The sequence below is a fragment of the Mastigoproctus giganteus genome, chromosome 5 (assembly GCF_048544385.1).
Source record: "Mastigoproctus giganteus isolate SK-2022 chromosome 5, ASM4854438v1, whole genome shotgun sequence".
Classification (NCBI taxonomy): Eukaryota; Metazoa; Arthropoda; class Arachnida; order Uropygi; family Thelyphonidae; genus Mastigoproctus; species Mastigoproctus giganteus.
The window spans coordinates 171,391,434-171,406,164 of record NC_143579.1 but is presented as its reverse complement, the minus strand read 5'-3'; the positions used below and the strand labels follow the sequence as shown (position 1 = coordinate 171,406,164).

The 14,731-nt window shown below is 33.5% G+C and overlaps 1 protein-coding gene across 1 annotated transcript in view; it reads left to right on the top strand.

Annotated features, from left to right (window-relative positions):
* The window catches only part of MED17 (mediator complex subunit 17), a 206,542-nt gene that overhangs the window by 127,117 nt on the left and 64,694 nt on the right, over nucleotides 1–14,731 (top strand). The window contains exon 10 of the mRNA XM_090373520.1: nucleotides 7,951–8,007. Coding sequence (XP_090229646.1) covers nucleotides 7,951–8,007 — 57 coding nt within the window. The remainder of the gene's footprint in view (nucleotides 1–7,950; nucleotides 8,008–14,731) is intronic.

The following is a 14,731-nucleotide window of genomic DNA, read 5'->3' as shown; positions in this document are numbered from 1 at the left end:
TTTTTGCCTTCGGTCTCATCCCATACATACATGTGGCCCTCCCCGTTACGTAAATTGTGACAACCAAGATTATATGCGTACATATTTCTCTTGTAATAGGCAACTGAAGTGGATAACTTAAGAAAGGCCAGTGCCTTTTCAAGATCAAATGTAAAAGCTAAGATTTATTATCATTCTTGCAATCATCGGTAGCCTTCTTCAACATTTTACATGCTTTTGTTTGCTTTGCGTAAATGAAATTCATGATGTGCTTGAAGTTTGCCTTTTTTCTTCATCATTTTCAGATGCATCAATCTTTATTTTCATGGCATCACACGTTTGACACGTATCATTCTTAGGAGCAATAAAAGATAAATTCAACTCATAGTTGAATATATGCCTATAAACATGTTCTTTTACTGCTACTTGTTGCCTGTCTTTACACTCTAAAACAAACAGTTCGTACATTTTTTTTATGTTGAAGTCTGCACTCAAATATTTTCTATTTGGGTTGTTGTGTCTAGTATAGTGGCTAACATAAGTTGGAAATTTTTGGATGTGTTCTCTAACTGTTTCTTTCAAGGCTTCTGAAATTTTATTAAAAGGTGGTCCTTTTCCCCTTAAATCTTCACCAGGTACCTTACCCTCTTTTTTTAACAAACGGGCCAAAGGTCCATAGGGTATTTGAAATGTCTAAGAAGAATCACTTACAAACTTGTATGGTCTTGTTTTTAATATTCAAATTATATTTGTAAGAAACTTGCTTAGGCCCTTTCTCTCCGGATCTAGGACGATGACTTCTGACTTGCATTCGGTGGGCTAGTCCACTTAAGTAAGCGTTCTATCTAGAATAATTGCCAGTCTGCCAAAAGTTGTTAAAATTTAGTTGCCTATCATCAAACGTTATTTTTTGGAGGCATTTTTGTTGACAGCCACAGCCTTTGTTGGTAAAAACCTGACCTTTCACAGTTCTGTTATTTCTGGTGACATACTCTTCACCCATATTTCTCTTCCTGTAGAATTATGACTCTCAGGATCTCTTCTACGTTTCTTTGTTTTTTTTGAATTATGGAGTACCACTGTCAAGGCTTTTTTTATCATTGTCTACATGTGAAAACAAACAAAAACAAACAAAAATTTCATGTAATGTCAACTTCATGTAGTTAATTTAGTTTTCAGGATACTAATCCTGACCAGAAAACATGTTTTTATAGGTTATGAAAACAAAACATAGTCTTAAGCTTATTATAATGTACTTACCTTGTACATGTAATATTTCTTCTTCACCAGCCATAATTCTTCAAGAAATGTCAATAAAAGACATTCAAACAAAGTTTGTTCATGGAACACAATCTGTAATCACACGTCTTGACAGCTAACACTGACGTCAGAGGTACCACTGTACCTCTGACAACGCTCTGTGATTCTGATCAGACTCTTTGACAAGTGCTGCTGCCACACGATCAGTGTAAAAGTTAGGCTTATACCACTTTGCCTGTGAACACATTTCACCTAGTAGTATCAAAATGTGGTATGAGTCAAAAATCGATTTTTCTTGACTTATACCACTTTACCTCTGAACAGCTCCTTTATTATACATTTACTGGCGCACTCAATTTCTCTGTACAATTGTTTGTTATACTCATTAGAGTCATTAGGTCTATAACACACTCCCACTCTCATTTTTGCTTTCTCAGTGCTTATATCGCACCAAACTGACTGAACATTGCAGTGTCCATCTATGTCAGCTGAATGCACTTAGATTTTATGTGTTTCTTATCTAACAGCATAACCCCTTCTCCCTTCCTATCCTCTCTATCCTTTCTCTACACATTGTACTCCCCAAATTCCAATTGTGCACTGCTTATATCTGTGTGACACCACGTCTCTGATATCCAACAATATCTGCCTTTGATGTTTTTACCAGCACTTCAAATTCATGAAATTTATTTACATTGGTGGGCATGCAAGTATGCAAAATGACAGAATGCTTCAAATATATTGAAGTAGTTGCAGTCTGATTGTGAGAAATCATTTGTTAAGATTTCCCATGCTCTTTTCTCACAGTGCTGTAATGAAATCAACATTGGTTAGAAGTTCATTTCATTAGTTAAAGTGTATGTTTATTGGTTATTTGCTCCAATAAAGCAGATAGCTTTGCCAATCGCAGATAATATTAGGATTTTGCAAACTGTAGATAAGGTGTGAATTCTAAAACTAACATTGCCTAAGAGTACTCTGTTCACTATTTTGAAAGATTGGAAAAAGATTGAAAGTTTGGAGAAATTTGCTGCACCAGGTAGAATCTGAGCATGAAAGGTGAAGTATTTGGATCTTGAAAAGGTACTTTTGGAATGGATAATAATGATGTTTGCAGAAAACGTTCCCATAGATGGTAATCTTTTAAAACAGGCCTGGGCAAACTTTTTGGCTGAAGGGCCACATTAGGAATTCAAAAAGAAGGCGGGCCGCACGTAAAATACTATTTTTAGATATATATTATCATGAAGAAATATAACATAAAAAAAATTATTCTCTAACAACCAAGAATTTAATGAGATGAATGGAACTGTTTTACACCTTTTAAAATTTTTTTAATTTCAGGTGTTAATTTTGTAGTTGAGATTCCTAAAACTGCTTGTAAATGTTCAGCAGTGATGCTTGATCGTAAAGAATTTTTATTTAGATTCATGATGGAAAATGTTTGTTCACATACGTAGATTGATCCAAAAATAACCAACATTTTTCGGGCAAAATCTTTTGTTAAGTTCGTCGAATTTGTCCGAATTAAGAGTATTGTAAAATTTACAGATTTCCTCATGACGGTGCAATTCCCTTAAATCAGTAGTTCACTCGGTGCACTATCAATTTCTATTGAAAACGGGTCGCGCACTATTGCCAAACTTGTCTCAATTTTTCGGAAGTCGCCAAATCTTTGTGGAAAGTCGTCATTCAGCGCGTTGATAATTTCACAATATTTTTCAAATTTATTTTCTGGAATCTTCAGCAACTTCATGGTTGGAAAGTGGTCTACCTTGTTAATCAATAAATGTCGAAAGAACAACTGGAGTTGAAATCCATTCAAACTTTTTACTATATCATGGGCGTATAAATTTTTCCCTTGTAACACGGTGTTGAAAGTATTTAAGTGTGTCACGATGTCCAGGGTAAATGCAAAATCACAAATCCAGTTATTATCAATTAATTTGGGAAAGTCCATAATATTTTTCAGTTTTAAAAATAGAATGATGTCATCTTTAAGATCAGTTTTAGAACGACTCGTCGAAGAACTTTTCCTAAGCTAAGCCATGAATTTGGCTATGATAAGGAATATCTGTGTACTTGGATTCAATATCTTGAAGAAAATTAATGAATTGTCGTTGTTTTGTATTACATTTACTAGTTTAATAATACAAGATGTGACATGTTCAACTTTTAACACATTTTTACATAATACTTGTTGTGTATAATACAATGAATTGTAATTAAATTATAATCAGGATAATTTTCACAAATGTTATCCTGAATTTTCTTTAACGCTCCAACATTTTTACCTGTCAAACTTGGTGCTCCGTCAGTTGTTACACTTACCATTTTGTTCCATTGTAAATTATATCTTGTTAAGCATTTTTCAACTTTTTCAAATATATCAGCCTGTTGTTTGGTCTTTAAGAGATTCCATTGAAAGAAGCTCTTCAATAATTTCAAAATTAGAGGTACACCCACGTATGAAAATTAATAACTGTGCAGTATTCTTTTGGTCGTTACTTTCGTCGAGAGCTATCGAGTACCATGTTATGGATTCTAATACTGATAATAATTGCTCATTCAAATTTGTATCGATACATTCAATTCTTCTTACTACAGTTCGCCGAGATAAATATATATTCTCAAATTTGTGTTTAATGTCAGGATATATAATTCCACAAGCTTCAGTCATACATTCTTTAATATAGTATCCATCAGAAAACGGCTTGTTGCTTTTTGCAATTATTCTCTAACAAAACTTGCTATACAGTAGCTTCTAGAGAAATAACAAAACTTGCCTCTACAGTAGCTTCTTGTTCCTTAGTTAGCCGCGTAAACACATTTTGTTGTCTAGATAAATTTTGAATCAATCCATCAGCAGTTTTCTTTCTCGCTTCCGGAGTTAAATTGGCACCATATTCGGAATGTTTAGTAGTGAAATGTCTTTTAATATTGTACTCTTTCAACACTGAGACACACTCTCCCGGCAGATGAGACAAATAGTCTCGTTATTTATGTTAGCAAAAAAATATTTTGTGTTCCAGTCTTCATTGAAGACATGATGCTCTTGTTGAATTTTTCGTTTTTTATTCATTTTTAAAAGGGCGTAAATATTATTTTTATCGTTACTGGCACCAAGATAATAACCGAAGATAACTAACTGCGGGATGACCGTCAGAGAAAACAGATTGGAACTGCAGCCGGTCAGCAGTCCTATCCTGTTACTCTGCCACCACAGCAAAGCTGTTGTCATCATCACCGGTTGTCTGTTACTGTAGTTTCGCGCAGTTAGTTTATAATCGCAAATTATACCGTTATAAAAGTGCCCGTTGGCTCGCTCCGGTTCGTGCACAATTTCAAATTCTATCTCAATTTGAACAATACAGAGATGATAAAACAATTTACAAGTCGACAAATTCTGTAATGTATTACATATACAAATTTATTTTTCAAAAAGGCATCGCAAAAGGCATAAAATAAATAAACTTTTTTCGAAAATACAATTAAAGCTCGCGGGCCGCACAAAAATGTGCGGCGGGCTGCATCTGGCCCGCATTCCATAGTTTGCCCGGGCCTGTTTTAAAAGCTAAGGCTGAATCATTTGCACATCGAATGGATATTGAAGAATTTAAACATTCAGATGGATCCAGAAATTTAAGACTTGTCATGGCCTGTTTTTCAAAAAAGTGTGGTGAAAATGCAGCCCTGGACATTGATGCTACAAAGCTACCGAAGAATGCTATTAAAGAAAATTGTGCTACTTCCTGAAAGCAAAAATCAATGTGAAATTGACATCCTGCAACCAGTGTGTTTCAGCATGGAATAAAGTTGATGAAAAAGTGAGTACCAACTGATTAAAACCTGCTGGAATTAGCTTCTTGAATGATGCAGTGTGTCAAGTTTTGCATGCTTCTTCCTCTATTAATTGTGAAGAACAGTCCGATAATAGAGAAGAAATATTTGAGGTGTGCATCATCACCTAAACTTATAGAAAAAATTAAGCTTCAAAGATTATGCAGAAGTGGATGTAGACTTTGAATGTTTCAGAATATGCACAAATGAAGAGGAACTCCTTCTAGATGTAAAGGAATCTTCTGAAATTTGTAGTTACGAAGATGAGGAACCTGCTGTGGTTGAACAAGAAGTTTGCAGTGAAAGATGCTCATCAAGGGTTAGTACTCGTATGTCGATTTGTGCAGCCTACTGCCAAAGTGAAATAACTGCTATTGCGGACCTTCATAATTCTTTTTTAAAAATACGCTCTACTATTGCAACAGTGTGTTTTGACAGATTATTTTCAAGTATGAAACAATTCTCTTGTTAGGTCTTGATAGGTATGTAGCCTATGTAGTGAAATTTGCAATTTATTTCAACTTTACTGCACTCTATAAGCATAATTTCCTTGTTTAATACTGTAGTACGTATAAATAAGATTATACTATATTGTATTAGTACAATTGCATTAAATGTTCAAGCTTTTACTTGTTTTTTGCTGATTTTATGAATGATCGATATAATGACTGTTTTTCTCATTCCCCTACAGGGTCATTATATAGAGATTTGACTGTATTAGCTTTAGGAAATACAACAAGAGCACCTATGAGCTCCGAAATTAACTTTTTTTTAATTATATTCAACAGTGAGGTGTATTGAGTTATGCTGATCATGATCTCTCTGGGCAGGAATCATACATCAGAAAAATTCAATAATTGAGCTGAATTTGTCAAATTTTTACAATATGTCTGTTAGGAATATCTGATCACTGCTAGTTGAAATCACCAACAGGAGAACTAAGTAGGAGTGACTAAGAATTTTTTTACAATTCTGGGATTAGTATTGGCAACATGATGCAAAACTTATGCAGCACAAGCCAAAAAAAAAAAAAAAAATACAAAATTAATTTACTCATTTGTTCTAATGATTTGTTCCAAAATAAGGCAAGGTGCCACATGTCTTATTTGTCTATATTGTGCGACAGCCTGTTTAGAGGTACATCTGATTATAAAATCTGGAAGCGTATATTTTTTTTAACACTTTTAACAGTAAAATATTTAATTTCTGTACCACTGTAATATAAATTTTATATAAAATGCATTCAAAAAGTCATGTGATTAAACCCATTTCTTTAAGGAATATTATACAAGGTGTTCATTTTAAAGTAAACTGCCCTGTTATTTGTATTAAGCACAGTGCTGCCAAGTAACGATCATTGTTGTAATTGTGTGAGGGCACCTGTGAAGGATGTTATGTAACTGGAGGAAGTGACAGTTTTGCATTTAAATTGTTCAGTTTGTTACCAACTGTCAGAGGTTGCATGTGAATTACTGGTGAAAAATGTCATGCTGTATATCATTAAGCAATGTGTTTTTTTAGTGGAATCTTACTTGGAAATGAAGTCTTATAATGAATGTCAACAAAACTTGTTTTTGAAAAATTTTAATTTATTGAAATTTTGGATAAAATTTATTTCACTGATGATGTACAGTTTTACCTTGTCTATTGACAATCTAAATTGGAGAATATGGAATGCTGAAAATCTGCACATTTTTGTGAACCCCTCCTCCCATACATGCCTGAAAATTGGTTTTTGGTGTGGTATATCTAAAAGAAGGATAGTTGGGACCATATTTTTTGAACAAAGTCACCTCTGATGTTTATTAAGGCATCATAATGTAGTTTATTACATTGCTAGAGGAAACTGAGACATCTGGCTCCAACAGGACTGGGGCAGCCTGCCACACCACACTCAACCACTGAAATGTTGCAAGAGTTTAGTGGGGATCAAGCATATCACAATAACTTTGGCCACCTATTTCTGATTTAACATACCCAGGCTTCTTTTTATGGGGGTTATTAAAGTAGAATTAAAGCTTATGAGAACATTTCACAAAGAATTCAGTAGCTCAAAGTGAGTGTTGAGAATATAATCATAAGTGTATCGACAAAAACTCTTTGTTGTGTCATTCCCAATATGATCAAAAGATGAATTTCTGTATTACTAACAATGGAAGACACTTCCACCATTTATTTGTTAATTATTCTGATAATAAATTGTATTTTCCTTTGGGCATTTTTGGGTTTACTTTTAAAACAAGCACCCTGTATATATTTGACAGTCTGGCAATATATTTTAAGAAATTTTGTGCTCTTGTTGGTGGGGGGGGGGAAGAGAGATGATGTGAATAATGCACAGTGGAGTCTCATGTAGTCACAAATATCGTTCACTCTGATTCCCGTAAAAACTACAGATGGTAAATTAATTTTTGCTTTGGTGCTAGAACTTGGTAAAATTTCTGAGTCCTGTATTTAAACTCTGTGTATGAGTATGTAAATGATGTAGTTATGTGGGTTTTGCCTGACTTTACACTTTTTGTTTCTGATTTCTGACAGTTTTATTATTAGTATTAGCAGAGGCATATGATGCAAGAAAGCAAGCTTATATAGCATCAGCCAAAAAAAAAAAAAAAAAAACCCTTCCTGTTTCACCTGTCCATTCCTCCAAAAGTTTGTCTAGTTCAACTTTGAATTTATTTAAGCTGTCAACTTCCCTAGTGACAGATGGAAGTTTAGTTTGTTTCAGCAATCAACCACCCTCTGGCTAAAGGCAAATTTCCCCACATCTATTCTACAACTTTTATATTAATTTATATTCATGAATGTCATATTTGAAATTATATATAATTGTATTCTCTAATTATATTTAATTCCTCTCCTTTTTTTTAGTGAAGCTCTCCTAGAACAAATTGTTCGGCAAACTCAGCATGTTGTTTTAAGGTTGAGGTAAGAAAGCAAAGTTAATATAAACAAAAATAGTTGAGAAAGGATGTTTTAATATAGTTTTTTTTTTTTTTTTTTTTAAATAAAATCTGTATTGTTTGTTTATGTATACAGTGTACTCCCAGTAAACCACAAATAAATTTCTGGGTTTAAGAAAAAGTTAATAAAAAATGCATACAAAGCAAATTCAGTTTAATTTTTATTAAGTATTGAGAGCAACATCCATCCATCCTTTGTCTCTCCTGTGCCGTTTGTTTTAGTTCTTCAAAATTTCGAAGTCTTGCTTCATCCAGTAATGCCCCGATGAATGTATTTTTTGGTCTTTCCCTAGGGCATTTCCCTCTACACTCCCCTCCATGGCATCCAGAAGCAAGCCACCATGTCGAATCATGTAACCAACCCATTTGAGTCTGGTTGATCTTATTCTACCTAGAATTTTTCTTTGTTCTTGGACACGTCTTAATACTTCCTCATTTGAACTTTTTCAGTCAATTTTATTTTTTTCCATTTTACGCCAGCACCACATCTTGAAGGCCTCAAGTCTCTCTTTGTAAGAATCCACGTCTCTACTGCAGATATATGTCATCTGGTCGGTGGTGCTATATTATCTTCTATAGCTAAATATTATCATTAACTTCTTCCCAATTTCCTGTGACATCTTCTGTGTAATCAGTGACAGTTTATTCTTGAAAGATTGTTTTGCCATTGCAATTCTGATTTGAATCTCTGACATAATGTTCTGTGTAAATAACTCCTCCAGATACCTAAAGCTGTTCTATTCTTTCTCCATCATTCTCAATTTGGAAGGAAATTGACCTTCTACCAATCATCATTGCCTTTGTTTTTCTTCACATTTATCTTCATTCCATACTTTAGCACTTTCTTATTTAGCCTTCTGATCATTTTTTGCAGTGTAGCAAGGCAAGCTGTTAGAATGGCCCGATATTCTGCAAACTTAATAGCCTGTATGTTCTTTTCTCCTATTTTAACTCTTCACTTCTTACTCTCAAGTGCCTCCTTTATTATCAGTTCGGCAAAAGCATTGAACAATCCAGGTGCAAGTAAGCATCCCTGTCTTACTCCCTTTTTAACTTTAGCTTTTTTCTGTCAGTTCTCTCACTCTTATCATTGCATTTTGTCTTCTATATAAGTCATAGATCAGTCCAATAATCTTCTTCTTGCATCCAATTTTTCTGAAGCAATGGGAATGGTTCTCTCCAGATTACTCAATCAAATGCCTTTTCATGATCCACAAAACACACACATAGGTTTCCTCCCATGTTACACATTTTCTCTCCCAACACTCTCAAGGTTCCGATACCATCTGTTGTCGATCTGCCTCTGCAACAGTTACACTGTGAGTCATCTAGAAATTGTTCATTATGTTTCTCCATAAGGACTTTGATAACTTTCAGCAGAATATTGGATGCATGGGTAATAAGACTTATAGTTCTGTAGCCTTGGCATACTGTTGGTGTCATCGTTTTGGATAATGATTGATGTGCAGAATTCTTCTTGCCACCATTCATCCCTGTACATCTTCTTTATCAGTTCAAATAAGGATTTCTTCAGATTTTCTCTACTATATTTTAAATGCTCTGTGGGTATGTTGTCAATTCCTGGTGCTTTGTTGTTGCTAAGAGACTTTAAGGCTGCATTGAATTCTTCTTTAGATATTTCCTCCTCCATGTTTTCTTGTTCTTCTATTGCTGTATTCCCCCCCCCATGTGTATGTGCTTGTATCTTTACCACCAAATACGGAGGATGCGGAAAAGTCAGGGAACGACCACCGCATATCCCCAGGGCAATATGGCCTTAGTTGCTAATGCTCCTAAAAACCAAATAATAACAACAAAAACAGCTTGTATCTTTATAAAGTTCTTCAACATATCTCCGCCAGCTTTCCTTTTGTTCTTCAAAATTCAGTACTGTTATTCCCTTTTCATCCCGCATTGCTCTTGTTTGAATTCCACTACCTCTTTCTTGTTAACTCTCTGACTTTTCTCTTTGTTAACTCTTTGATCTTCATTTTTTAGGCCTTTCAGTCTTCTCCTCTTATCCATTTTCTGCAATATAACATCTGTGATCCAAGGCTTCCTCCTAATTTTTTTCACTCTTCCCAGTGTCTCCAATGCAGCTTTACAAGTCATCTCCTTGATTAAAGACCAATTTTTCTCTCGATCATTCATTGTCTCCTCAGTAGCGATATCATTGGTCAGTTCTTCAAATGCATTTTTTGTTCTCTCCTCACTAAATTTCCCCATGTTCCATCTCACGAATGATTTTCTTTTATTTAGGCGTTTCAATTTTAGTTTCACTTTCATCTTCACAAATGAGTGGTCTGAATCTCCGTTGGCACCTGGAAAGGACATTGCTTTCTTCACTTGGTTTTGGTATCTCTGTTTAACTAAGGTGTAATCAATTTGATACCTTCATGAGTCGCCAGAATTCTTCCATATATATCTTCTGCATTGTGGCGCCTTAAACCACGTATTTGCTACCATTAGTCTCTCTTCTTTACAAAACTCCACTAAGCATTGACCTCTGGTGTTTCTCTCTCCTAGAACAAAAGTTCCCCAGTCTTTTCTTCCTCTCTCTCTCTCTCTCTCTCTCTCTCTCTCTCTCTCTCTCTCTCTCTCTCTCTCTCTCTCTCTCTCTCTCTCTCTCTCTCTCTCTCTCTCTCCTCCCTCCCCCAACCACTGCATTCCAATCCCCCCATAATTATCACATTGTCTCTTAATATAGTTTTCCATATTAATTCCTCCAACTGTTCATATGTCTCCTCAACTAATTCGTCAACACTATTTGAGATTATCATATATACTTGTATAATCACAGTGTCGACCAGTTTTGCCAAAAATCTGACCATGGTGGTTCTATGTCCCAACAATTCCACATCGACCAGTGCTCTCATAAATCTTCTTGTCATAATTATTGCCACTCCTTCTGTCCGCCATTACTTCCAGAGTGCACAACTTTATAGTCTCCACTTTCAAATTCACCCACTGCACTCCAAGCACATCAGTACCATTTCTCTTTTGACACTCTACAACATCTGTCTCGAAAGGCATCATTTGTCTCGAAAGCTACAGTATCTATTTGTAATCAGAAGGTAAGAAATAAGCTGAAGCCAAAAAAGGCAAAGGGAGGGAAGAAATAGAATATAAATAGTACTCCAATCCTCCTTGAATACTCTAATAATTCATAGAGCATAAAAATTCAGAATATGATAGCATAGAGACATAAAGAGAAGATCAAAGCATATAGCAGTGGTACTTGGACATACTGGAAGCATAACTGCCTAACCAATAACCCATGAGGTGGGGTCCTGGTATTTCAGTAAGTCATAGAGCAATCATTGAATATGAAATGAATCAATTAAAACAAACTTATGGTAAAATATAGAAAACTCTTTAAGCAAAAAGAAAACTGAGAAATGAAAGTGTTAAATATTAGAAAGCAAAAATAGACATCTATAATTTTTTTTATATATTATTTATTAAATGAGTTATGCCCCATAATAAAATTATATAGATGAAATTATAAGAGAATAAGTGAAAGACCAAGCCTAGCACATATTAGAATCCTGCTAGGTCCACTGCATTAGACCGAACACGATTCACACTGTTTTTACTGACAACCCACAAAAATGAAATAAATAGAAATAAAAAATGAAAATTAAAAATAATGACATATAAGAAAATTTGTATTAAATTTTCTACACATCATTAATAATACAATAGTTAGATTTAAATTAAAATATATCAATCGATACTAGCAATATTATATTATATATAATACATAAAAATAGCAGAAAATATAAAAATTAAAAAAAATAATGAAACATTCATAATATAATTTGCAAATTTTTAGTAAGTTGCTGTGTAGAAACAGGACATCAGCAGTTTCTGGGTTCAGCTGTACTCTTCTTCCTTGGATGAGAAATCCAGTTGCAGGAAACTCTTTTGCTTATTGCATTGGCACTGTTGGCAGAGATGCCAAGAATTAAATCTGAGTAAAAAATGAAAAATGTAGATGATTTTGTATGTATGATGATAAGCTGCTTAAATTATACAGTAATTTTGAATTTACCACAACAAATGCAATTTTAAGTTAGTATTCTTTATATCTGCAATTTTTGAGAAATTTTTAATGATGTTCTTTGTTTTGTGCTGAAAGATTTCATTTTTATTGTCAATTCAATTTCTAATTCTGAAGCACTCAGTGAGTTTATAATAAGCAGTACACAACAACAACATCTTATTCAGAGCCTTCATGTGCAGCGGGGTTGGTATAATCACCATCTTCCCCACACTTGATGGAAAAGACCCGAGTTCAAATCCTGTCAGTAACAAAAGGGATTTCTATGGATCTTTTTCACAACGTGGCTGAGTTAGTCTCAGGTTTGTTTTAGCATGGTCCCCCCCCCTCCCTAAACTCGGGTTTTTCATCCAGTAAATAGCAAATCAACCGCAGAACACACGCAATTTGCAAATATGTTATATACAGTATAATATGGCCTGAATTGCACCTAAAACCTTACAGCAACAGTCATAATCAAAGATATATCAGAAATCAAAAAAAAGGACACCTGCATGTCTTTGTGTTTTGATTTTATTTTCTGGCAAAGTGATGTTGGGGTGAGGATAAAAAATAATTTTAAATATAGAAAACTAATCATACCTTTTCGAATGTATGCAATTTCTAAAGATATCAGAGTAGAGTTGTGTTGCGTGTAATTAAAACCACAAACCAAACACACACTTCATATTTTAGTTAATAATGTTACTTAGAAAAACAAATAAAACAGTTACTTTATAAGTTAATATATTAATTTTTGTTATTATTGTATTAAATTTTATACATTTAGAAACTGGAACCACACCTGATCTGCAAACTGCAAAATTTCTGAAGACTCAACCTGCAACGCAGGTGCCTGATCCAATACAGGACTCTAACACTTATTATAAAAACAGTGGTAAAGCCTTGCCTAACAATACAATTATAACACTGATATGTAAATAATAAGAAAAGCTTTGCCTAAAATATTAAAGAATACTGCTCGAAATAATGTAATGCCCAAATACAAGAGTACTAAGCTTTTATAACATGGTGAAAAGGCAAGAACAGACATTAAAGCAAATGAAATCAATAAATGGCATATATGCAGAGATTTTTCCCTGCCGGAATGGCACTCCAGAAGTTAAAAAAAAATAAAAATAAAAAATCATATCTTTAAAACAAAAAAAATATATATTTTAAAACAAAAATTGCTTATTATTACTAAAGCCATTGGCATGTTGTGCATTGGTGGAGAGTTAAGCTAGTTGCACAGCTTGACTTTGGGACTCATCTGTTGAAGCATTTGCCAATTACAAAACTTGGTAATTAAAGGCTTAATAAAATCTGCCTTATTCAGGGCCATCATGCAGCCATAGTCATAAACAGTAAAAAAAGAAATCACAATAAGAAATATTCTAACATGCTTTTAAAATCTTTATAAAAACGATTTCAATCTTATCTTCCTTCATGGATTAGGCAATGTGCCTGTTCCAATCTCAAAGAGGTCTGCCCATCTTTTCTTTGGTCTTCCTCTGTCTCTTTTTCATTTTGCACTATAAGTATAAGCTAATTTAGGGAATCTATTATCTTCCATTCTTTCTACATGTTCTTTCCATCTTTGTCTATATTCTATAATTTTTCCATTAATTGAGTAAATCTTTAATTCCTTTCTAATATTTACGTTTGGTATTTTATCTAATTTTGTACATCCTTTAACATAGCTTAAAAATTTCATTTCTGCAGCTTGTATTCTATTGATGTCTCTTTGTTTCGGTATCCATGTTTCAGAACCATAAAGAAGTGTTGGTATTGCCATTACTTTGTAAAATTTCAATTGTGTTTCTTTCCTTGTTTTCTTAGCCAGAGTTCTTTCTTTTGTTCCGCATATATTCTGAAATTTCGCCAATTCCTGGTTCATATCTTCTTCGACATCATATGTTATATCACATCCTAGATATTTAAAATGTTTTACTTGTTCTAATACTTTATTGTCCATAACTATTTTTGTTCTCACCGTATTTTTCCCTTTAAAAGCAATTGTTCTAGTTTTCATCGTTGATATTTTAACCTTATATTCTTCTGTTATTTGGTTTAATTTAAATACTGCTCTTTGTAAATTATCTTCACTATCTTGAATAATTACTTGATCATCTGCAAATAACAGTGTATTAATCCTATTCTTTGTATTTAAATATATACCTGTATTAATTTCTTCTTTCCATTTACATATCATATCCTTGATATATATATGTTAAACAGTGTTGGTGACAAGCTACATCTCTGTCTAACTCTTTGATTTATTATACTTTCTTCTGTTAATTTATTACTTGTATCTATTACTATTTTTGTTCCTTGATATAAACTCTGTATTATTTTTGTAAGATGCTCTGGGTATCCTTTATTACTCAATATGTCCCATAGTTTTCGTCTGTTTTACTCGATCAAATGCTTTTTCATAATCTATAAATGCTAAATTTGTTTCTAAATTAAACTCTTTTCGTTTTTCTATTATTTTTTTTAATATAAATATATTATCTGTACATGATCTTCCTTTTCTGAATCCTGCCTGTTCTATTAATATTTAATCAGAGATAATTTTAATTCTATTATTTATTATTTTGCTATACATTTTATATACTGTATTTAGTATGCTAATCCCTCTATA